Genomic DNA, 25,441 nt, shown 5'->3' on the forward strand with positions numbered 1-25,441 from the left:
TGGGGCCTGTGCGGCCCCGCCCCCTCCTCATCCCCCTCCCTCCTCCCGCTCCCCCTCCCCCAGACACTGCCGCGGCCGCCGCAGGAGCCCGGAGCTCGAGCCGCCCAGCGACTCCCCCTCCCCCTCCCCCAGCCCCGCCCCGCCCCAACCCGGGGCTCCAAGCCGGAGCCGAGTCTGCGCCTGGGGGTAAGTACGCGACCCTTCCCCAACCCCTTCTCTTTTCTTTGAGGCTCCTACCACCACCCAAAGAAAACCCCAGACTCAGCTACGTGTCCCCTCCCTTCAACCTCCTGCGGGACCCAGAGGTGCCCGGGCCCGCGGGACCCAGTGGTGCCGCGCGCTGCCCCCAACCTCGTACCATCCTGAGCCAAATGCGAGTCCTCTGACCCCTGCCGCGGGTCCAGATGTGCACCGCCGTCTGTCCCCACCCCTAGGGAGATCCCGAGGGGTGGGACCCCCGCCCCCGGCCCCCAAGCGCCACTCTTCTCCCACCTGCCGGGTCCAGGTGCGCGTCCCCCCCGCATGCCCCTCCAGGGTTCCAGCTGCGCCCCCATCAGCTCGCCGCCGCTGTGGGGAACCTGCCGCCCCCGCCCCCGAGTTTTGGATTCCAGGGTCGCCAAGTCCAATGTCCTCGGTCTCTTTTATCTTTTCTCCTGTTCCCGGGGCCGAGAACCACCCACCCCCCCAAGCCTGCCCGGGGCAGGGGTTCGGGCTCGGACAAGGGCAGGGTTCGCGGGTGCTGGCTGGAGGCCGGCCGCTGCCCCCAGCCCGTCTGGGGACTGGTCTCGGGCTGAAGAGGCGACTGGCCCCGGGAGCGTGTCCTCTCCTTGCGCCCCGCACAGTGCAGTTCATTCATGAGCCGCCCGGGCCTGCGTTGGAGGGTGCGGTGGGGAAAGGCTTCAGAGGCGGAACAAGGAGTGGGGCAAAGGCCCTGTTGGGGGGAGGGGGCGCGCTTTGTCTGTCCCTCCTGGCCTTCTTGACCGTCTAGCGAGGACAGTCCCAAAGATTTGGCGCCTTGCTCCTCAGAAGAGAAGGTCGCTTGGGAAGTGGAGAGGAGAGGTCAGAGGGGCCAGCTGCCCTTGGGGCTCTGTGCTGCCACCTGCCTGGGTCCCCTGGGGGGAGCTCTGGCCGCTCAGCACTCCACTTCCCTGCGGGGCAGGAGGGTCTGGGCTTCTGTACCCAATACCACTCTCTACCCTTTCCCTGGGTCTGCCCAGGAAAAATGAGGCTGTGCTCAACCCCTCTTGAGTAGGGACCCCCAGTCTTGCTTCCCAGGCCGTGAGAGGAGAGGAGTGGGAGTGTCTACCAGGCTTCCAGCCCTGGTTGTGCTGGCAGCGTGACTGTCCTCCAGGGCACCAGAGGGTCCAGGCCCTGGCTTGCTCCAGGTGGCACAAGCTGGGGCCTGCTGTTGGCTCATCCAACTCAGTCTTGGCCTGTGGTTGGGTGGTGGGTGGGGATGTGGCAAGGCAGAAGGCAGGTGGTGAGTAGCTAAAGGTAGTTAGGGAAGCTAACCCCCTTTTGGACATCCTACAAGTTCCCTCCGATTATAACAGAGTCTTGGAGAGCTCAGTTCAAATTCCAGATCTGCCATTCTTTAGCTGTGTGACCTTGACAAGTTACTTAACCTGTCTGAACCTTAGTTTTAATTAAAAAGTGCATTTACTACCACCTCCTTACGAGATTTATCATGAGGATCAACTAGATAACACAGGGAAAGAGCCTGGCACCCTGCCTCATTGTTGATCAATAACGGGTTCTCTTCTCTAAACTTCTGACCCATCTTGGCATAACATCACCCTCCTGGGCTCCCACCTTTCTGGTCTGCTACAGATGGATTGGATATGTTTGAAGAGTCTGGGAACACTCCCTGCCACTCAGCAGCAGAGTCCTGAAGGCCATATAAACCCTTTAGCCTAAACAAGAAGCCCATCCTGACTGAGGGGCTCTGTCACGTTAAAGTCTGTTTTCCTTTATTTTGATTTTTACCAGTTTTCCTTCACTAAACCAACCCCTTTTATGCCAACACTTTATTAATAACAGTACCTAATATTTTTAGAATCCGTCATGTGCCTTGAACTGTATTAAGAGCTTTACATAAGTCATCTTGTTTAGTTCTCAAAACAACCACACAACTGAATTATGATTCCCATTTACTGATGAGGGAACTGAGGCCCAGGGTGGTGAAGTAATTTGCCCAGGTCAGTAGCCAGATCTGTCTCATCCTAGATAGAGCCTGAAATCACAATCCCACGGTGTGAGTGGGAGGGTCTGGCAGCCACAGGCAAGAAGGAGGGCAAACAGGTAGAAATAGGGTGTGGCATTTTTCCAGAGCTGGAGCTGGCAGCCCCCACCCCCAACCAGGTCCCTGATGGAATCTTCTCCTCCGACCAGGGCAGCAGCATGCGGCAGTCAAGACCACACACTTAAGCCGGACTGCCTGGGTCCATATCTGGATCTGTGACAGACTGACTGTGTGACATCGGGCAAGTTCTGCACCCTCTCTGTACCTCAGTGTCTTCTCAGGGTTGTGATGGCTAGTAAATGAGCTAACATGTGTAAAGCACTTAGAACAGTGCCTGGCACAGAAGAAGAGGGAAATCAATATTTGATAAATGCATTCTTTTCCTACTACTTTTTTTTTAAATTTTTTAATGTTTATTTATTTTTGAGAGAGAGAGAGAGAGACAGAGCACGAGTGGGGGAGGGGCAGAGAGAGAGGGAAACACAGAATCCGAAGCAGGCTCCAGGCTCTGAGCTGTCAGCACAGAGCCCGACTCCGGCTCCAACTCCGGAACGGTGAGATCATGACCTGAACTGAAGTCGGAAGCATAAGGGACTGAGCCTTCTGACGTCCCTTTACCTGCTACTATTTATCCTCTTTTGCAGATACTTTTTAAAAAAAAAATTTTTTTTTTAACATTTATTTATTTTTGAGACAGGGAGAGACAGCCTGAATAGGGGAGGGTCAGAGAGAGAGGGAGACACAGAATCTGAAACAGGCTCCAGGCTCTGAGCTGTCAGTACAGAGCCTGACGCGGGGCTCGAACTCACGGACCGTGAGATCATGACCTGAGCCGAAGTCGGATGCACAACCGACTGAGCCACCCAGGCGCCCCTGCAGATACTTTTTTTGCCCATCCCTGTGAAGCTTGGAGGGGTGGAGCAAGGATATTAATACCTCTTTGCTACAGTTTGGAAGACTGAGGCCCAGGTTACATAGTAGCAGAGCTGGCCTACATCATCATCCTCTCCCTTCAGAATACACAGCCTTCCTGATCCCAAGCCCTAAATGAAATCTTCCCAAGTAACTCTGGAAGAAAAAACTTTTACCTTCTAACTCCCTCACCCTCACCATGCACACGCTTTTTAATGGTAACATAACAACCTTTAGATAGCTAGAACTAAAATCCTCCGCCATTTTTAGGGCGCCTGGGTGGCTCAGTCGGTTGAGCGTCCGACTTCGGCTCAGGTCAAGATCTCACGGTTCATGAGTTCGAGCCCCGCCTTGGGCTCTGTGCAGCCAGCTCAGGGCCTGGAGCCTGCCTCGGATCTGTGTCTCCCTCTCTCTCTGCTTCTCCCCTGCTCACACTCTGTCTCTCTCTCAAAAATAAATAAATATTTTTTTTAATTTAAATAAATAAAATCCTCCTCCACTTTCTACATACTGCCAGCTAAAGTCTCAGTGTCAGACTAGAGAAATTCCAGGATACACCTGGCCCAGGGGATGAACTGCCCCCTCACTTAGTCCTCCCCCCAAATATTCCGCCTCAGTTTCTTCCACCCTCCCAGCTGCTCTCCCTAAAAGCTTTGAGCAGCTGCCCTAGGTGAAGTTCAGCCCCCCCCGCAACCCTGCCCCCCACAATTAGGAGCACCAAAGAACCCAGTGAGCCTGAAGAGCCACTGGCCCTGGCTCCACCCTTTACCTGCCCTGTGACCTCATGTGAGTCCTTCTCCTTCTCTCTCCCTGGGCCCCTGCTTCCTCCCCTGTAAAAAGGGGATAGTGATCTGATCCAGCAAGTACCTTGCCTTCCTTGGGGGTCAGGGGTAAGATCAATCCAGTTGTTGGGGAGGGGGGGAGTGCTTTGTGACTGTAAAGAGGGAAGCAGCAGGTAGACACCATAATTTCAGTTACTAAGCATCTACCTGGACCTTCACCCACCCTATGGGGTCCCCTTACTGCAGAAGCTCGCAGAACGTTCCACCTTCTTTCAGTGTGGACAGGACTCGGGGGGGGGGGGGAGGTGCGTGGTACTCCAGGGGTTTGTACCCATTGCATTCTGGTCTGATGGAGCCTTGGAGTTGGGGAGAGAGACAGGCAAAAACTAGGAATGGGCTGTCTTGATTGCTGGAGTATACTGGAGCGGGGGGCGGGGGCCACTAATTCAGAGGGCCGCCAACCATCACAGACCCAAGATCCAAAATACCTATACCTACCTTTAACCTCCACTTTAACCCTGGTACCGCAGGGTTCTACACACCTCACGTTTATATATCCAAGCTTCTAGGCACACCCCCCCCAACTTAACACCAGTCTCCTACCTCCCCCCAACACACACACAGACACATCAACACATGTCTGCACACCTAAACATACACATTCCCACAATGCTCTGGTATTCTCTAGCTGGAGAATGAGCATTTATGAAACTTCTGTGTTGTGCGGAGTCCTGTTCTAGGCACATCAGAAAAGCATGGTGCCCTGAAGTTGACCTAGGTTTGAACTCCATCATTTTATGAGCAGTGTGACTTCGGGAAAGTTATTTAACCTCTCTGAGCCCCTGTGCCCTCATCTTAAAATGGCAACAAGATCCAACTCAGGATTGTCGAGGATTAAACGAAATTGTGTATGTATTATTCTTGAAGCAGTGGGTACTAGATAAGTGACGCCTGTTGTAATTACTAAATTCATGGGGTTTTGGGGTTTTTTTAAGGCGACTTGGGCTGGAAGGGAAGAGGGAGGCATAAACACTGGGCAGTTACCACTTTAGCCTTCTTAATACAGGCTTTTCAGAGACTCCCTGGGACCAAGTGAAACATATAAACAACCACAGCTTCCCCCTCCACTTGAGAGCTGGTGCCTCTTCCCCTGCAATTGAAGTGTCAGGAAGGGGAAAACCAGGGATCAGTGGGCAGGAGAAACCCTCTGAGTCCCCCCAAGGGGCTAGGGGATGCCTGCTGCCAGAGTTACAGTCACTGATTCTCGGTTTGTTGTTCTCTCTCTTTGTCTGGTTTCCTCTCTTCCCTGGGGACCCCCACCCCCACCCCAGGCAGAGTTTCAGTGTTGTCAGCAGAAGGGGCCCCCAGGGGCCCCCAGTAGGACGGGGTGGAGCAGCGTGCCTCGGCCACACTTCTCCACCGTAGGAGCCTCCCCAGAGCCCTGCTAGGTTCCGTCCCCAGACACTCCCAGAACCCAGGTATCCGGACTGGCTACCCCTTCCCTCCTCCTCCTCCCCGCCCCACCCACCCAGCCCAAAGAGGGCCGGGCAGCCCGGCAGTGGGCAGTGGCGGGGAACCGGGCTGGAGGGCAGTACCCTGGCTGCCGGGGACTTGGGCAGGCTAAGAGGCCCCTGCCCACTCTCTCTTCCTTTGCCAATGGAAAAGCTCGCTGGAGGGCACAGCATTCCCAGCCTGCCCTACTCCGGAGGCAGGAACAGGGCACTCTGGGAGTTGTAGTTCTCACACCACTCAGGTGACCCCTGTGCTGAGATCGTTGGAGAGGTGAGGAAGCTGGAGGGGAGGAGCTGCTTCCAAGGCAGGGAAAAAGGAATGAGGGTAAGCAGGAGTGACTGGGACCAGGCAGATAACACAAACCCAGAAGTCCTAACTTTTTAACTGACTTCCCACTCTGACCCCATCCTCAGGTCCCTACTCTGAGGACAGAGAGCCAGCTCTGAAGCTGAACATCTTTTTTTTCTTTGTTGTTTTTTTTTTTAATGTTTTTATTTATTTTGGGGACAGAGAGAGAACATGAGCAGGGGAGGGGCAGAGAGAGAGGGAGATACAGAATCCGAAGCAGGCTCCAGGCTCCCAGCTGTCAGCACAGAGCCCGACACGGGCTCGAACTCAGACTGTAAGATCATGCATGACCTGAGCCAAAGCTGGACGCTCAACCGACTGAGCCACCCAGGCACCCCCCTTTTTTTCCTTTGTTTTGAAGCCAGTTATATCGAGAAAGTGATTAACAGTGCCGAAATCTCTAAGCAGATGAAATCATGCCATTTTTCTAATAGAGGTAGAAAGAGAAGATCAGGATGAGGTAGCTGGTTCCTGACTCATCTTCCCCTGGCCTCCTCACCCCACCTTTTAGCCTTGAACCCTCAGACCTAAGACCTCTCCCCGTCTTCCCTCATGTCTCTGCCTGAGACAGAGAGAGAGGGAGAGAGAGGGAGAAAGAGAAAGCAAGCATGAAAGTGTGTGTGTGTGTGTGTGTGTGTGTGTGTGTGTGTGTGTTTGGAGAGTGTTTGTGTGTGTGTATGGAGGTGGTGGGAGGTAGGCAGCAGAGACTCACAACTTCCAACTTAGAAAAACCAGTCTCCCCAGTGCAGATCTGGGCCAAGTTCCCCAGACCCTGGGTGGGGTCTCGGCCTCAGAGCCAATGAAGGTAAATCCATGTGACTCAACCCTCCCCTCCCCAGGCCCTTATCTCTGGAAGCCAGTGCTTTCCCCCCCACCCAGGCAGCTGGTGATCTGCCCTCACTCCCTCTCCCCGTGCTCATGCTGGGAGCCATGAGGGGGACAGGGGATGAGCCCAGCTGACCATGGTGCTCTCTGCTCAGGAGGACCATGCGGCAGTAGCAGCCATGCTGCCCTTCCTTCTGGCCACCCTGGGCACCACGGCCCTCAACAACAGCAACCCCAAGGACTACTGCTACAGTGCCCGAATCCGCAGCACCGTCCTGCAGGGCCTGCCCTTTGGGGGTGTCCCCACCGTGCTGGCTCTTGACTTCATGTGCTTCCTTGTGAGTGCCCACACATGCCCCCCCCACCCCCCATGCCTGGCATCCACACCCTGTACCTAGCTAGCTAACACCTGCAGCTCTAACCACTCTTCCACCTGACCCTGACTCCCCAGGCTTAACTATGGGAGGGATCCGTATCACGCAGCCCAAGCCTAGCCTCTGACCATTCACCCAAGCCAGGGTCAGCCCTTTCTAAGGCCAGATCCCAGCCCCTCTGCCCCTGCCCTCCAGGCTAGTCCCGTGGGTGGACGGTCTCTCTACCTGCCAACCATTCCCTCTGCCCACAGGCACTGCTGTTTTTGTTCTCTATTCTCCGGAAGGTGGCTTGGGACTATGGGCGGCTGGCCTTGGTGACAGATGCAGACAGGTAAGGCTTGGGGACTCTCCCTCACCCCTGCACACATACACATGCACACTCACTGTCACTCACTCAACACACACCCATCACTCCTCGGGGATAGGAAAGAGCCAGCCCTCTCTCGTCCCCCTTTGTCAGGGGGATGAAGAGGGACCAGTCCCAGAACAGCCATGGGGGACATGAAGGCCTACAGTTGGATCTGTGTCCTTTGTCAGTCCCCTGGGACCCTCCCCCCCCCTCCCCTGTTAACCCTGTCTGTTCTCTGTCCCCAGGCTTCGGCGGCGGCAGGAGAGGGAGCGAGTGGAACAGGAATAGTATGTGGGGCACCTGCCCCCTCATCCCCACTAAACCAGCTTTCTCTTTTCTTCTCTCATGCTTCTTTTCTCTTCCTGCCTCGTTACTGGTTTCTCTTTGCAGTTTTCTCCTCTGCAGGCTCATGTTTCGGACTAACGCAGGCGGTGTGCTTTGCAGAGCAGGGGACTCCCAACTTGTCTCTGCCTCGCTCCCCCATCTCTCCCTCTGGCTTTCTGCCTGGGAAAAGCCCCTCCCCATGTGCCTGGCTCTCTCCATGGTGGCCGGTGGCCAGGCTGGAGGGGCTGTCCTCCTGGAAACTTAGAGGACGCTCACCTGTTGGTCCCAGAGACAAGATTGGGTGTCCCCAGGGGCTTGCCATCCCCTAACAACTAGTTCTTCATATTTCAGGGTTCCCTGCTCACCCCTTCTGGAGGCCTGGGAGGGGGGCCTCCCACGGAGCCCCGAGTCTGGGCTTTTGTGTCACATCATTGTCTCTGTCTATAGGACTGGCGTTGGAGTTGCAGCAGCTGCTGGGGTCAGGGAAGAGGGAGGGTAGGGTCCCACCTGGGAGGCATCCCCCAGCCCCTGATCCCTCCAGCCCTTCTGGGGCTCTCCTAGTTCCATCCTTACCTTCAGCTCCCCATTGCCCTGTGCATAGTACTGGCTCTGTCACCCCCCCATCCTGTCCCCTGCTGGTCAGCCCCAGAAATGCAGGGCCTTCTCACACTCTCGCTCCAGCCTCCAGGGAGTAAGATGAAGACACCCTTCTCCCTTCACTCACTGCCCTGCACTGGTGTGCCGTCCAGGTGCCCTGAAGGAAGGAGGTGCAATTAAGGGAGGCAGGGAGAAGGCAGGCGTTCGTCCCCGCTTCAGCCTCTGCGCTTTCTGTGCTTTGTCTAGCCCCTGGAGCTCTGGAGGGGGAGCCCCCCACTTCAGTCCCGCTCCCCAGGAGCTCAGACTCACCAGGCTCTCTGATCTCTCACCTCCCCACCCCCAGTGTGGCCTCAGCTATGCACGGGGACAGTCATGACCGGTATGAGCGTCTCACGTCTGTCTCCAGCTCCGTCGACTTTGACCAAAGAGACAATGTGAGTGCCCTCCCCCAGACTTGTTAGCCACCCGCTCCTTCTCCCGGGCAGGGGGCTTAGCAGCCTCTAGCCTCCAGTGATACAGAGTCAAGGACCTGGAATGTGGCCTTCTCCTCAGCAAGGGCAGTGCTCGTCTAAGAGCCACAGGATGGCCACCCAGACTCGCTCTGTACTCCACGCCAGCCTCCAAATCAGCACAGACCTAACATTGTGAATCCCACACTTTGCACCACGTAGAGCCCCGCGCCCGTCTCCACCTGTTAATCCCAAGGACCCCTTCTTCCTTAGGGTTTTAGAAGTAATAACGGGCCTTTCTGCCCTCTGGAGCAAAAGCAGGAATTCATTGCGTTGCTCAGAGATTGCAGGCTGGTGGCCCTTGTCTAGATGGGGCCAGTTGTGGGTTGGGGCTGAGTGGCAGAGGTCCTTACAGATAAGGTGATTCACAGCAGTCCCCGGACCCTCATGCACGCCAGACCCAGTACTCCAACATTACCTGCCTGGCCCCTGTCGTTCTGCCAGGGTGTGGGTCCTAGTCAGAACTCTAATCTTTAGGCCCTAGGCTGGCCCTGGGCAGTCCGGCTTGGGCTGGGTGGCCTGGGGGCAACAGCTCCTGTAGCAGCCATAGTAGAAGAAGCCTGTCAGCTTCCTGAGCTGGACTCACACCGGTAAGTGGCAAAGCAAAGCTATCACCCTTGCCCGCCAGAGGTGTCCACATGGTCCCCAGACTCAGGTGATGTTGGCAGCAGGCAGCACAGTCCTGCATCTTAACTGGAAGCACCTCTGTCCCCGATCCTGTGTTAAGCCTGGACCTTCCACTGGTAGGAAGGTGAGGGAGGGTTCTCTCTGCCCAGCCCTCCCCCCTGTATCCCGACCCTGCTCTCAGTGGGGTCTCTGCTGCAGGTAGGCCTGGGGGCTTGAGGGTGGGAGATTGAAGCTCACAGGGACCCGGGGGTTGGTCCCTCTGGGCTGTATTGGGAGAAAGGTGGCAGGAACTCGGGAAGCCTGGCCTGCTCCCCTGCTGTAGGCAGAGCCATGTTGCAAACTCTTCTTGTCTGGGTCTGGAGTCCCCACTGTCTCTCCTAGAACCCTGAATCCCACTCCTCCCTACGCTGACCCACACAGCTGCAGGCCTTCCTTTGGTTGCGCTGCCCCGTTGACTCTTGGCGGGGATATGTAGCTCTGGACATGAGCATCCACAGATAACTCAGTTTGGCCTTAGTCCCTTTCTCCTTTGAGGGCTGGCACCTTCCCTCTCCCCCTCTGGGATGAGCTGCTTTCTTTGGGGGGTTGTGGAAGTTGTTCCAAGGTGAGCCCAGCCTGGAGGTGATTATGAGAATGGGGCAGGTGGGATTTGAGGGGGAAGGGAGGCTGGGGGTGGTGGGGTGGTGGGGGGCTCCAGCTGATAGCCCTCTGTCCCCCCCACTCCAGGGTTTCTGTTCCTGGCTGACAGCCATCTTCAGGATAAAGTAAGTGAACAGTCTTCAGGCTCTAAGGAAAGAGGGAAACAAAGAAAAACTTCAGAACCTGTTACCTCCCTACAAAATCCAGAAGCCAGCAGCTTTGAGGGCCTTAGTGCTCCTAGCCAGCCCAGCACCCTCCTCCCTCCTCCAGGAGGCCAAGCCCTGGGGTCCTGGCCTCTGCTGTCCCCTGAGCTGGCCTCACTCTACCCCGCGGTCTCCTGCATGCCCCCCTGCCTGGTGGGCCCGCTCTGCCCTCAGCTCTCCACACCCCTGCCACCCTGTGAGGGCAGAGGCCAGAGCCCCTCCACCTCAGAGCCTCCGTGTAGCCAGCGGGGCGGGGGGCAGCAGGCAGGCTGGGAGCAGCCAGCCAGCAACAGGCAGGAGCCAGTGTCCAGCAGGCAGAAGTCAGGAGATCGAGCCAGAGTGCGGCAGGCAGGCAGTGAGCGCTGAGAGAGGCAGGAGGCCCAGACAGGTCAGCACCACCACTGCCCACGCCCCGGCCCCCAGGGCCCCTCCCCAGGTGCACCACATAATGTGTTTCTCCAGCACCCATAAGGCGCTGCTCTGTCCCCAGCCTCCGTCTTCCCTCCTGCTCCAACCTCTTCCATCAACCCACCCTCCCTTTCCTCACCCCCTCTACTCCCGGCCCTTTCTTACCCTTTCTGCCTCTCTGCAATCTTCCCCTTTCCCCTCTGTTCCCCTCCTCTTCTCCTTTCCCTCCCTGCATCCTTCCTTTCCTCCCTCCCCTTCCCTCTCCCTTTCTCATCCCCCCTCCCAATAATAGGGGGCCCAAAGACCCCAGCCCACCCCCATACTGCTGCCAGACTGGCAGGGGCTAGGGTGGACTTGGGGGCGGGCAGGGCAGGCAAGCTGTGGCCCCTCTGCCACCCGGCCCTCACCTGATTCCTCTGCTGCCCCGGGCCTGCAGGGATGATGAGATCCGGGACAAATGTGGGGGCGATGCTGTGCACTACCTGTCCTTCCAGCGGCACATCATCGGGCTGCTGGTCGTCGTGGGCGTCCTCTCTGTGGGCATCGTGCTGCCTGTCAACTTCTCAGGGGACCTGCTGGGTCAGTGAAGGCTGGGATGGGTGGGGTGGGGAAGGGAGGAGAGGGGGCAGGAGGGCACGCGTCCTGACCCCAGCATCATCCTCTCCCTCTTCCTGCCCCCTCCCACCCCCAGAGAACAATGCCTACAGCTTCGGGAGAACCACCATTGCCAACCTGAAATCAGGGTAAGATTGGGAAGCCAGTCAGTGAGGTCAGAGTCCAGCTGTAATGAGGAGGGGTGCGAGGGGGAGCACTGTGGGGAGAGGTGGATGTGGGGCCCTGGGGACTTGGATTGGAGACAGAGTCGGTGGATGTCTGCTGGGAGTCCCCAGAGATGACCAGATAAAGAAGCTGCTGTGTGACCTCAGGCCAGGGAAAGATGGCAGGGGGTAGTTAGGGGACAGTGTAGCTAGTGCACAGGGCAGGGAGAGATGACCTCTTGGGGACATTTCAACTGCAGTGGAATAATCTTGGGACCCGGACGGTGTGAAGTATGGGGCCTGCCCTGTGAGGGGGCCAGTGCCAGAAGACCACCGGCAGTAGAAGGGCCTTGAACCAGGGCTGAATTCACACCGGGAGGCTGGGGGCCGCCTGAGTGGGTTCCTGGCCCCAGTGGCTCCATGTACCCCTCTGCCCCACCCAGGAACAACCTGCTATGGCTGCACACCTCCTTCGCCTTCCTGTACCTGCTGCTCACCGTCTACAGCATGCGTAGACACACCTCTAAGATGCGCTACAAGGAGGACGACCTAGTGAGTAGAGCCCAGCCGGCCTGCCCCGCCCCCAGCCTCTTCCCTTCCCTCTGGGCCTCTTTCCCCTCAGCCCTAAGGGGTGTCAGTGCCAGGGTGAGGCCGCCTGGGTTTCATTCCGGGCTCAGCAACTCAAGAGCCCCTATGCTGCAAGTTAAGTTACCTCCCCAAGCCTCACTTCCTGATCTATAAAATGAGACAACAGCAGAACCTTCCTAAGATGGGGGGTGGGGGGGTGGGGTGGGTAGGTGATAGGAGGCGTGGAAATCACCCGTGCTGTGCCTGGCCCTGGGGAAACAGCAGTGGTGATGCCATGCTTGGGATGCTCCCTCCCTCTCCGCATCCATCTACCAGCCCAGTACTGAATGCCCACCCCACAGCAGCCACGGGGTGCCCGGGCCTTGTGGCCTGAGGGTCAGAGAGCAGTACCCCCTCCCTCGCCCTGGATGACCCCTCAGGAGTGAGAGACCAAATGGCTCTTCCATTAAGCTCCTGCCTGATTTCAATTAGATGCACTCCCCTGCTTTCCCTGGAACCTGGTTTATCCCTAAGGCCTCCTCCCACCCAGCTGCTCCTCTCTGCTCACCATTCCCCACGCCCGCCTGGCATTCTCGAGCCTCCTCTGGAAGGTACATGCACTCCCCTCTCACCCCAGGTGAAGCGGACTCTCTTCATCAATGGAATCTCCAAATATGCAGAGTCAGAAAAGATCAAGAAGCATTTTGAGTGAGTGGCCACTCCTACCCCCAACCCCAGGTCCTGTGGGCCCTTCTTCCGTCTTTCAGCCCCTCAGACTTCTCACACCCTCCAGCTGAGGTCTGGGCTGCAGCGGGGTGGAGACTAGACCACTGAAGGATTACGTGACCCCAGGGCATTCTAGCACCAGGGCTGGGTGATAGCCACCCCCGCCCCCAACAGCAGGGGAAATATAAGAAATACTTGTAAAGTGAGAGAAGGAAGTGTATGTCACATCCCCTCCCTCCTCTCTCTCACCACCCCCCCCCCCCCACTCCACCTCCCCTCTCAGCTTGAACTGGGTCATGGGTTGTTGGCCTGGGATCCGAGGGCCCTTCAAGGTGTGTGGCTTCAAAACCGTACGTGACATTCTGGGGTTTGTGTGCAGACTGGCAGGGAGCTCTTGGCTTTCGGTGGATCCTCAGGGAGGCCGGGGGGCCTGAGCTGCATGTGTTCTCAGGCTCTTTTCAGCTCTGGAGTTGTGTCTCAGAGGGGAAGGGGAATATACACCTCTAAGAGCTCCAGGCAGCCGGAATGGTCCGCATCCGGGATTAAGGATCCTGTCATACATTCATCTGTGTGCTCAACAGACTTTCTCATGATATCAAGCCTCGGGACCATAGAAACGAATGAAAGATCATTGAGCTCTCAGGAGGTTCACATGGTGGAGGTCAGCGTCAGGAGCTGGTCCAGGGTCTGATCAGAGATTGGTCTGAGGCCAGTCTGTGGCCAGAATTAGGAGTTGGCCAGTGGGGTCCTGATAAGGGACATTGGCAGTTTGGATCAGGGCTCAGTCTCTGCTCAGGATCGGGACTTAGTGAGGTCTGTATCCACAGCCAGTTGGCCTGGATCAGAAGCCAGTTGTTGTTCTGGATCAGAACAGGACTGGGAGTCAGCATCTGGCCGAGGTTAGACTGCAGACCCCTTTGTTGCAGGCAAATGAGTGGTTTGTGATCAGCATCAGCGGACGGATAATCATTCATTCAACATGCATTTATTATCACTTTCTGTACTCCAAGCATAAATAAATTAGAAACAGGCCCTGCCCACACAGAAGTTCGAGAACAGCGGTCAAAATTAGATCATCCTCGGTCAGTACGAGAGCGACTTGGGATCCTGTCTGGATTCCCAGCTGTGATCGGCATTAGGGGGCAGTCCGAGTCAGGATTAAGGACAGTGTGTGCTCAGAATTAGGTGGCATCTTAATATCACTGTCCTGTTGGGATCACTTGTCAGCTTGTACTGGTTAGTCCTTTAATGACAAATCCTTCTTGAGCACCTGCCGGCCACCCGCCCTGGAGGGGGACCTAGGGTTACAGCAGTAAACGAAGAAAGAAAGCCCCTGCCCTTGTCCGCTGGCATTCTGGTGGGCGAGACAGGTAATAAACAAATGAACTAGTAACAGACATTGTGTCGAGTAGGGGTGGGTGCCAGGGGGAAAGCCAAAGCAGGGAGAGGAACAGAGTGAGGGAGTCAGGAAGGGCTGCTGTTTCCAGGGGGGGGGGGGGTGGGGGGAGCGGCGGGGCGCATGCTGACAGGGCCCTGCACACAGTGAGGAAGTGAACCCCGCTAACCAAACATCCATTCAGCACACACTCATCGTACACCTACTGTGTGCTTCCTGCCAGGGAGACAAAGGAGAACCAGGCCTGATGGGTGTCCGTGGGGAGCTCGTGGTTCAGGCTGTTTCAGGAGTCAATCTACGATTTTGTTTAGGAAGCAGACTGTGATTAAAATTTAGTGGTCAGCCTCTAAGCAGGGTAGGGGGGAGACTGTGGTCCTAATTGGAGTTTGGGGGGTCAAGGAGGTGAGCATCAGGGAACAGCCATCTCATGGATCCATTCGTTCAGCGCATGTTTATTGAGTACCTAGTATGTCTAAGCTGCTGGCCCAGGCCCGAGCACATGGTGATGAGTAGGGCTTGTGATCCAGGTCTGGGGTCTGTCTGAATTAGAGGACTGACCCAGCAGAATTAGGGAATATCCCGTGTGTAATATCAGAGAGCCTGCATGGCAGGGATTAAGGGGTTAGAGATTAGTCGGGTGAGAATGAGGGCTCAGCCTGCCACAGGGTTCCAGGCCCTTCCAAAGAGGAGCCCTGAAATGGTTAGAGTAACACCGTGTGGGGGGAAAAGTCTGTAGTGCATTTCAAGGACCGCATCCCAGATTTAAGTTTGCAAATTCTCGTGCTTTTGGGAACTAGATATTGTGCATCTGTTAACGCTTGGTGGTTCTTCATTTAAAAAAATTTTTTAAAGACGGGGCTCAGTCTAGATTGGGGAGCAGGGAGCAGTGTGCGATGAGAAGTGAGAAGGAGCCGCAGGCACCCGTCGAGTCCTGCCAGGTGCCAGCACCGAGAGTCACATACAGTCTCTCTCTGCTCGGTTTCAGGGCAAGGTGAGGGTCAATCTCGGGTCAGGGTTAAAAGGTCAGTCTTGGGTCTGCAGACCGGGCCGTGGGTTGGTTGGGATCAGTCGGACCGTAAGGCAAGGCTAAGTGTTGGACTGTAACCAAGTATTCTGGAAACAGGGTTGAGAGAACAACCTGAGTAGAAACCGTTTCTCTCAACTGAGAGGTCAGAGCTCTGAACAAGAGTCAGACCACGGCCGTGGCCTCCCCTAGCGCCATGCGGGGGTGCGCTCACATCCACGGTCATCATCGGGGTGTGCTCAGGGTCCCCGTGCCTCAAGGCTCCCCGCTGCTGCTCAGTTAAACACAGGGAGGAATTTCCAAGTTTCATTCTTACGGAGCTCCCATTTTTGTAGACCAGAAAGAGGGAGCTTGAATTGGGGGTGTATGTCTTCACGGTCGCGGCTGCAAGTCGGGGGCAGGTGGGCAGGGTCGCCGCAGAAGATGATGGCGGACTGTATTTCAGGGAGGCCTATCCCAACTGCACGGTTCTTGAAGCCCGCCCGTGTTACAATGTGGCTCGCCTCATGTTCCTCGATGCAGAGAGGTAATGGGGGGGATGACACGTGGGGGCCCCTGCCCATTATAGAGGGCATCTCAGCTGCCACAGGGGAACCTGGCTCCCCATCCAGGTGTTTCCCAGGGCATTTGATTTTAATTCAACCCCTGGGTTGCCTGTCAATCCAGCTCTGGAAAGAGCAAAGCCTGGAGGTTAGGGTTGTTGCAAGAAGAAAGGAGCCCACCATCCCCACCCCGTCCAAGGACATCCCCTTCTCCAGCTACAGTAAGAAACTTTAGGCGAGACTATAGGGAGAATTTCTGGCCCTCAAGGGATGGGCGGGAAGACCCTGGAATGGGGCCATACCTGAACCATACATTCTAAGCAGATCCAAGAGTAAGATCGCCCCTGTCCTCAGGGAGTGGACTTAGGTGGCCCCTCAGCTGGGCTCCCTACTCACCCTCCCAGCCATTCCTGGCCCCAGCTGGGTGGTGGGTGACTGGACCCCTGGATCCCACAGGAAGAAGGCCGAGCGGGGAAAGCTCTACTTCACAAACCTCCAGAGCAAGGAGAATGTCCCCACCATGATCAACCCCAAGCCCTGTGGCCACCTCTGCTGCTGCGTGGTGCGAGGCTGTGAGCAGGTATGAGGTGTATCAGGCCCCCAAAGCTCCTGCTGGATACGGGGAGGGGTTGGACAGATCTTGGGAAGACAGATCACAGTAGAGATGGGCACATTCCAGGTGCATGTCCCACGACCCCGGGAACGAACACACACACACACACACACACACACACACACACACACACACACACACACAAATGGGTCTTAAACATAAACAGCCAAAGGTAAGGGACGCCTGGGTGGCTCAGTCAGTTAAGGGTCTGACTTAGGCTCAGGTTATGGTCTCACGGTTCGGTTCTTGAGTTCAAGCCCCACATCAGGCTCACTGCTATCAATGCAGAGCCTGCTTCAGATCCTTTGTCCCCCCCCCCCCCACAAAAATAAATAAAAAACACCAATGGTAAACAGACTCCCTGAGGAGGCAAGGCCATGCGGCCCGGGGGCTGGAGGTAGGGTGCCAGGATGGGGAGCAGGGCGTAACCCTCCCTCAGTAGGTCCCCACCTGTTCCTACAGTCCTTGAAGCTCCAGTTCCACTACTGGGTTTGTACCCATCCCTCCAGTGACCAAGTTTTCAGGGCCCAAGTCAGAAGAGGTCAGCCAAGAGGACAGTGCTGTGGTGTATTTACTAGCTCTGTGGCTTTAGGCGAGTTTTCTGACTGCTCTGTGCCTCAGTTTCCTCATCTGTAGGATGGGGCTAATTGTATCTACCTCAGGCTTATGAGGATTACGAGTTAACACATAGCCTAAAGCAGTACCTGGCCCATAGTAAGCCCTGGGGCAGCGCCGCTGAGCATGGTGGGGACCAGCCCGGCTCTCTGACCAGAACCTTCGCCTCACCTGCCCCCCCCCCCCGCCCCCCCCGCGGCAGGTGGAGGCCATCGAGTACTACACGAAGCTGGAGCAGAAGCTGAAAGAGGACTACAAGCGGGAGAAGGAGAAGGTGAACGAGAAGCCTCTTGGCATGGCCTTTGTCACCTTCCACAATGAGACCATCACCGCCATGTGAGCCCCTGCCCTGCCTGCCCAGCCCAGTCCTTGCCCCCCACCGACCAGCCGGGGCTCCCGGGTCCCCACGCTCACGGCCAGCTGTCGGCAGTGGGGTCCCCAGCGGCTGGCGCCCTGGTAACCGGTGCCCGTCCCCCAGCATCCTGAAGGACTTCAACGTGTGTAAGTGCCAGGGCTGCACCTGCCGCGGGGAGCCGCGCTCCTCGTCCTGCAGCGAGTCCCTGCACATCTCCAACTGGACCGTGTCGTACGCCCCCGACCCCCAGAACATCTACTGGTGAGCGCTGGGGTGGCAGGGGCACGTTCCGTGGGGCCTGCTGGCTCCAGTGGGTAGAGGGGAGGTGTCACCGGGAACCATCAGCATGCGGTCCCCAGGATGACCCTCTCCCCTGCCTTCCCAGGGAGCACCTGTCCATCCGAGGCTTCATCTGGTGGCTGCGCTGCCTGGTCATCAATGTCGTCCTCTTCATCCTCCTCTTCTTCCTCACCACCCCGGCCATCATCATCACCACCATGGACAAGTTCAACGTCACCAAGCCCGTGGAGTACCTCAATGTGAGGCCCTGCCCCGCCCCACCCCTCTATGCTGTGTCAGGAGACACAGATGCCGGGCCTCGAATCCCTCTTCGGGGGGAATCCAGAACACCCTCCTGCCCAGTCTGGCTCCTCTCCTGCTTTTCTAGCCCAGCCGCACCAAGCACTCCCACACGACCACGGGCTGTAAAGCCCTCTGTGAACTTCCCTGGGGCTCCCTGCCACCTTCTCCTAGCAGAGACCACCCTTGGGTCTGCACACATCTAGAGAGACACCGGGGAAGAGAGAGAGCCCAGGGCCAGTCCCTTCTCATCCCCCAGTCTCTCCGACAAACGAATGGGGGTTCAGACTACATCACTGGCTTCCAAACTCAGATTCTGGTGCCTTTATCAAAAAGACTCTTACGTGAAGCCCAGTGTGGAAAAGCAAGGCTGCTCAGATGGCAATAGAGTGACGGTCACTTCCACCAGCTCTCCCCTCACCTCGCCTGCCACGCACACGGCATACCTCCTTGGGAGTCTCAAAGTCCAAAGGAAGATAGTTTAAAAAATTACTGACTGATAAGAGCAAAAGACATAAGACCCGGTTTTTCTGGGTTCAGATTCCACCCCCCTTCACTCCTCACTAGCCGGGTAACCTACTGAATCTCTTTTTGCCTTAGTTTCCTCATCTGTAAAATGGGGTAATATTGTGAGGATCAATACACGTAAAGCATGTGATCAATGCTGGGTACTTAGTAGGTACTCAGCAAGTGCTAACTACTGATGCTATTCATAAGATCCTGGCCCCCACAGGTTCTGGACGTCTGTCATGGGGCCCTGAGAGCTGCGGGGCCTGGGGCTCAGTGGGGGAGGGGGCCGATAAGCAAAGCAAGCCGGACCGGGGCCGCTGCCCCTGCCTGAAACGCAGCCCCGTGCCCCACTGCAGAACCCCATCATCACTCAGTTCTTCCCCACCCTGCTGCTGTGGTGCTTCTCGGCCCTGCTCCCCACCATTGTCTACTACTCGGCCTTCTTCGAAGCTCACTGGACACGGTGAGACCCTTCACCCTCACTGCACTCTGGCCCTCCTAGGTGTGCACCCGTCCCCCCACCCCCACCCCGCCGCCCCCCAGGCAGCCCTTTCCCCTTCAGCCGCCCCGCCCCAGGCGGCCCCAGAGCTGCTGGGGAAGGGATGCCGGCCGGCATCCTCACCCTGGGCGGCCCCCATCCCAGTGGGGCCTCCTGTGATACCATCCTGGCTAGGGGAGCAGGCGTGGGGGGCTGGTTCTCCTGACCTCTGCCCCCGTGCCCCCTGCCCCAGCTCCGGGGAGAACAGGACCACCATGCACAAATGCTACACCTTCCTCATCTTCATGGTGCTGCTCCTGCCCTCACTGGGACTGAGCAGGTAGGTCGCAGACGATGGGATGGGAGATGGCGTGGGGGTGTTGCAGGGTGGGCCAGGGGAACGGTTCAGGCTCCTACCTCCCTCACAGAGCGGGGGGACCCAGGTCTGGGGGGGCATCCCCAGAGGCTCACGGACTAGACTCCTCCCCTGGTGTTCTGGGCCATTCCAGCCTCCCACCACACCTCTCCACTCCTCCTCTCCAGCCTGGACCTCTTCTTCCGCTGGCTCTTTGACAAGAAATTCTTGGCTGAGGCAGCTATTCGGTTTGAGTGAGTGACCTGGGCCCCCAGGGAAAGAGACCGGAGGGCGGGGGTGGGTATGCCTGGGACACACTACCTTTCCCCATGGGAGGGTGCCTCGAAGCTTCCCACCCCCCGCTGCAGGGAAGAGGAGGGGGCTTACAGGGTGTGGCAGGGTCATCCTAAAGCTTGCACACAGTGTCTCAGGTGTAGACGTGGGAGATATCCCTGGGGTCTGTGTTGGGGCTCATTCTCCGGGAACCCCTCTAGAGGTCACCTTCAAAGCGTATTTGGGGCTTTAGGACCCACACTGGGGCATTTCTCTGACCGTCTCTAGAGCTTGTATTCTAGGACTGACTGTGGGAGGCGAGTTTCACTCAGGAGGTTTGGAAAGGTGTCTTGTAGTAGGATCTTGGCCATACTTTGGGAGTGATTTGGGTGTATCCCTGAAGGGCTCTGGAGCCCACACTTCTGAGTATTTATGGAAGGCTCTTGGGCTCCCAACTCTGGAGTATTTACAGGGAACTCTGGGGCTCATACTTTGGGATGTTTATGGGGCACAGGTTCTGGGAACACCTCTGAAGTTTCAGGCTCTTATCCAGAGGTGTGACTGCGAAATTCTTTATGGAACACCTTTTCTGGAAAGCCCTATGAAGCTGTTTGGGGGTGGGGGTGGGGGTGGGGGTGAGGGTCCATGTGCCATGGCTGTATATGTGGACACAAGCTCCAGGGGTCTTGCTCTAGGCCATCTGTGATCATCTTGGGCTCACACTTGGGGTGTCACAGGCACTGATAAAAGTTCTTGGGCTCCCCCACTGAAGATCTTTGACGAAGGGTCTCTGGAGCTTGTGTTCTGGAGGTGGCTGAGGCTCACGCTCTGGGGGTAATAACCATGGCTTAATTTAAGAGCTAAGGGGTAATTTCTGGGTATTCCTAGGGCTCACGCCCTTGGGGGTCTTTTAGGATCTCATGGGGGTTGTCTGGAGACCTCGGACAGTCATACCCTGAACTCCGGTGGCCTCAGGGCTATGGAGCACTCTCCATGGGTCTTTATAGCGCACAAGTTCTAGGCGCACTGCTGAGCTCACACTCCCAGGTTGCATCCACTCGCACTGAGGGTGTTGGAGGTGTCTGTTGATACTCTGGCATCTGCCCCTGGGGTTCACACTCTGGGGGGAAGCGGGGGCACAGGTGCTTGAGAGCTGACCTGGGGTGTCCACATGGAGGAAGGCGCGTTGGGGGCGAAGGTGTGGTGTGCTCTCAGGCTGGCAGTGGGCAGGCCGCCGCCGGGTCTCCCAAGGGTGCAGTGCTGGAGCACTTGGTGCCTGCAGGTGCGTGTTCCTGCCCGACAACGGCGCCTTCTTCGTGAACTACGTCATTGCCTCAGCCTTTATCGGCAACGCCATGGACCTGCTGCGCATCCCAGGCCTGCTCATGTACATGATCCGGCTCTGCCTGGCGCGCTCTGCCGCGGAAAGGCGCAACGTGAAGCGGGTATGGCCGCCTGGGGCCGCAGTGGCCCGCACAGCGCCCCCTGGTGGGCCCAACCAGAAACAGTGACAGTTCAGCTAGGGTGTGGGGACACAGGGGTGCCCGAAGTTGCAGGACCCAGTTCCGAGGCCTTGGGCTTTCCCTTGCCTTTCTGGAGCCTCAGTTTACCCATATGTGCGACGATGGATCAACATAGAGAACCCCGAAGGCACCTGCCAGTTCTGACAGTCTAGTGTTCCCATGGGAGTTGGGGGAGGTCCGGGTCCCTAGACCTAGGATCCCTGTGCCCTCACCCCACACGAGGTCTCTGGGCATCCCATTCCCAGACCTACCAACCTGCCAGCCCCTGATTTCTCAAAGCCCCCCCCCCCCATGCCCTGTCACTGTACCCACCCTGACTCAGCCACAGCCCCTCTTTCCATCTGCTTTGCCCTGCCCCACCCTGGATATTGGGTTCCTTTTCCCCACAGCTTCGTTCCTGGCCCCCTGCCCCCTCCCACCTGCCCTGTGCCCTTCTAGTCTGTCCCTCCCTTCCCTGAGCCACCCTCCTGCCCATCTCCCCCCCAGCATCAGGCCTACGAGTTCCAGTTTGGCGCAGCCTACGCCTGGATGATGTGCGTCTTCACGGTGGTCATGACCTACAGTATCACCTGCCCCATCATCGTGCCCTTCGGTAGGCACCGCCGCGCCGGGACCTGGGCCCTGCTCGGGGGGACCCAGGACCTCACCCGCTTCACTCCAGTAAGGCAGGCCGCCCTGAGTGGACAGGGCCCCGGCTGGGAGGCCGGCCCCTCGGGCCTCCCGCCCGGTCCCTGCCTCAGTCTGGGGCCGGGCCTGGGGGGAGGAGGGGGAAAACCATCTCAGCTCAGGTTGGCTCCAGCTGGTGTGCTGAGCCCCTGGGCAAAGCCACCCAACATGACCATACTCATCCACACCAAGTGCCTTCACTCAACTGACATGCTCGGACACACATCACATACCCACAGAGGTATTCACATGTGCACACACACACACACACACTGTCACTCCTACACAGCATCCGCGGGTACACGTGGACACAGTCCCATAAGCCCAGGAAAGACCTTTGGATTCCAGGGTGGGGTTGGACTCTTGCCACTCACAGAGACCCACTGTAGCTGAACTGTGCGCCTTGGACAAGTCCCTCTTCCTTCTGAAATTTAGCAAAGTTTCTCTTCACCTGTTGCCCTACTAGTGACCTCTCCTTTCCCCGGTAACATCCTAACCCCTTAACCACCCTCCCTGGTTATTGAAGGCTCCAAAATAACCCCCTTGTCCTCATTTGAAAGCTCCCATTCCCTCAGCCTCCAGGAAAACAGAACTTACCATCTAATTTATACCCATCTGTTTAGGGACAGGGTAGAAAAAAACCGAGAAGGGTTTCAAGAGGAAGCTCATTGACCCAAATGAATGGACTTCTAATAGTAGGGTTTTTAGCGAGGGGCAGCAGAACAAAGCAGGGAAGCCGAGGAAGCGGACAGTCTGTGATCCTGCGATGGGCTTGGGGCTGGGGCAGGAGGAGGGAGGCCAGCCCTTCAGCGATCTCGGTAGGACTGGGACAACCTGTGACGGACACACCGAGGTCCGGTGGCGTTGGTTCCGAGGTCAGGGCCCGTGTGGCTTCCCCCAGGGCTCATGTACATGCTGCTGAAGCACCTGGTAGACAGGTACAATCTCTACTACGCCTACCTGCCGGCCAAGCTGGACAAGAAGATCCACTCAGGGGCCGTGAATCAGGTGGTGGCCGCACCCATCCTCTGCCTCTTCTGGCTGCTCTTCTTCTCCACCATGCGCACGGGTGAGGGCCACCCCCCCACATGCCTCAGGGAGCTGGGGGAGGGGGACCCCCATTCAGAGTCAAGGCAGAGCAAGCCACGGGAGGGTCCATGATGGCCAAGGGCCACAGGCAAGGAACCTGGGAGAAGCCACAGCACATGGGAATGTGGGGTTGCATTCAGAAGGTAGCAAAGGTGGGGGGCTGCCCAGAGGAAAGGTAGCAGCCCCATCCTCTACCCCCCCCCCCCCACCAGGGTTCCTAGCCCCCACGTCCATGTTCACATTCGTGGTCCTGGTCATCACCATCGTCATCTGTCTCTGCCACGTCTGCTTCGGACACTTCAAATACCTCAGTGCCCACAACTACAAGGTGTGGGGCCCGGGGGGCAGGGGATGGCTAAGGGCAGAAGCTCAAGGGGATGGGTGGGAGCTGAGGGCAGGGGTGCCAAGAGGGTGCAGGGTCATGATTGTGGCCGAGAGCCAAGGACATCTCCCCACTCCCTGACTCATTCTGGACCCCTCAAGATTGAGCACACGGAGACAGATACTGTGGACTCCAGAAGCAATGGACGGCCCCCCACTGCTGCCGCTGTCCCCAAATCTGCGGTGAGTGCCCCGATTCATGGCCAAAGGTGGGGAGGAGCCTCTGACTGAGGCTCAATCCAAAGTTGGGGGTTCCATTGGTCCTTCAGAAAGTGAAGCCCATTCCAGACCCCAGAGGCAGGGAAAGATCTGGCTTCACTGAGGGGTCTGCCCACCTCTCCCTGGGGGGGAAGATCACTGTCCCGCTTCCTGGAGACCCTGAGATTCCCCCAGTCAACCCCTCGCCACCAGGAGCAGCTGTCCACCCTCACCCTCTACTCCTCTCCCCCTTCAGAAATACATCGCTCAGGTGCTGCAGGACTCAGAGGTGGACGGGGAAGGGGACGGGGGTCCTGGAAGCTCAGGGGATGAGCCCCCATTGTCCTCGTCCCAAGATGAGGAGCTGCTGATGCCACCTGATGGCCTCACGGACACAGACTTCCCGTCTTATGAGGACAGCCTCATAGAGAATGAGATTCACCAGTAAGGGGAGGGAGGGGCCCTGGAGGCCACGCCCTGCCCCCACCCGACCCCCCCCCCCCCACGGACACTAAAAACGCTAATAATTTATTAGATCTAAAGCCCCTTCCTCCCCCCATCCCCTGCTTTCATTAAGGTATTTAAACCTGGGGATTCCACCACTCTCCCCCCACCATGGAGGGAGGGAGGGAACCCCCCCAACCTCAGTGAGGAGAGCCCCGAGCCGGACCCGGGGCAAAGAGGGGTGCGGACAGGGTTCCCCCAGATCAGTGCCCCCCAGGCTAGTAGTATGGTCAGGAAGGGTTATTGAGAGCCAAGAGGGGTACCTGGTGCCATGGCTGGAGACCTGGGGGGGGGGGGCAGGCATATCAGGGGCCACCCCCCCCCCAGTTCTTTCCTCCCCCCAAGGCCCCCTGGGACCTGGCACTCCAGGGAAATGGAGCCTCCAGCCCCTGTGGGTTGCATGAGAGGGGAGGGGCTGCTGAGTGGGAGGAAGAGTCAGGCCCCCAGCCAGGGAGGTGACCTAGGGGTGGGGGGTGGGTATGGCTGACACTGGAAAATGGGTTTTTGCACTGTTTTTTTTTTTTTTCCTTTAAAATAAAAACAAAAAGAAAAGCTCTGAGGCACGTGTCTGATTTGTGCTGCCGCCCCGGACATGTGGGCTAGGGACCAACTACCCTCCTGTATCTGGAAGATGTTTGGACCCCGGGCAAGAGACTTCCTGTGCGGGACCTCAGTTTCCCCAGGGAGAGGAGAGGATGGGCCTAGGAGACTGCAGGGGAGTCTCAGGCAGGCGGAGCCTGCTGAGTTCACACCGCCACCCTGCTCTGGCATCTACTAGCTCTCAGCTCTGTCTTCACCCCCTGCTCGGAGGAAGCTGTAGGACCACTCAGTCTGAGGGACAGGGACACAAACCCACACAATCCCCAGGAGCCACACAGATGGGATGGAGATTCAGGGAGAAAGGCCATGCAAAACCACAGGTTCCCCACTGTCTTCTTGAAGACTTCCTGGAGGAGGAAGATCCCCAGAGGGCTGCTTCTAGAAAGGGGCTCAGCAGGTGGCTCTGGAGGGTGAGAGAGGCCAGAAAATGGGGACACAGTAGTCCCGCAAATAATGCCATTATCATTTGTTGTCATTGTTGCCATAACATACCGAGCAGTGATGTGCCTGGAATCCTGCCGAGTGACTATGTTACCTGTTTTAAAGCATTTACTCCCCAGAGAGCTCACTCCAGGGGTCAGGCATGGGTTCACTGCGAGGAGGATTACGTGAGGCAATATAGGCCAGATGCCCACTTGGCCCAGCGCCTAGCCCATAGGAAACACCCAATAAACGTCAACTAGAATTAATTCTGTGATCATTAATAGCACTTGCAACACAGGTGTCATTTTCCCTCTTCTTGTGGAGGCTCAGGGAGGCTGCGGGGTTTGTCCAAGGTTACCGGCCTGAGAGGAATCTTGGAAAGCCCTTCTGAGAATCTCTGAGCCAGGCCCCCAGCCCGTCTCTCCCTTCCCCCTCAGGAGTGCCTGAGGCCCTGCCCGACAAGTCTCCTGCCCAGTCAAATCTCCCACATCCCCAGACCCAACTGTAATTCACTTTTTTTTTTTAATGTTTATTTTTCTTTTTACATTTATTTATTTTTGAGAGACAGAGACAGACAGAGCCCAAGTGAGGGAGGGGCAGAGAGAGGAGACACAA

The 25,441-nt window shown here is 57.3% G+C and overlaps 1 protein-coding gene across 2 annotated transcripts; it reads left to right on the plus strand.

Annotated features, from left to right (window-relative positions):
* The first annotated feature begins 63 nt into the window (after window positions 1-63).
* TMEM63B (transmembrane protein 63B) lies at window positions 64-24,362 on the plus strand. Of its 2 annotated transcripts, XM_019830647.3 has the most exons (24): window positions 64-186; window positions 6,777-6,959; window positions 7,247-7,326; window positions 7,590-7,631; window positions 8,609-8,699; window positions 10,128-10,165; window positions 11,088-11,230; window positions 11,343-11,394; window positions 11,853-11,961; window positions 12,614-12,684; window positions 15,568-15,648; window positions 16,121-16,244; window positions 17,095-17,228; window positions 17,371-17,508; window positions 17,633-17,786; window positions 18,693-18,799; window positions 19,068-19,154; window positions 19,358-19,423; window positions 20,725-20,887; window positions 21,452-21,557; window positions 22,533-22,700; window positions 22,933-23,048; window positions 23,204-23,284; window positions 23,556-24,362. In XM_019830647.3, exons 2-24 carry the CDS (start codon window positions 6,801-6,803, stop codon window positions 23,745-23,747), a joined length of 2,502 nt encoding a protein of 833 aa, XP_019686206.1. In that variant the 5' UTR covers window positions 64-186; window positions 6,777-6,800; the 3' UTR covers window positions 23,748-24,362. The 2 variants fall into 2 exon arrangements, with proteins under 2 accessions (XP_019686206.1, XP_019686207.1); XM_019830648.3 differs by lacking the exon at window positions 7,590-7,631.
* Window positions 24,363-25,441: the final 1,079 nt, after the last annotated feature.

This window comes from Felis catus, chromosome B2 (assembly GCF_018350175.1).
Source record: "Felis catus isolate Fca126 chromosome B2, F.catus_Fca126_mat1.0, whole genome shotgun sequence".
NCBI classification, from domain to species: Eukaryota; Metazoa; Chordata; class Mammalia; order Carnivora; family Felidae; genus Felis; species Felis catus.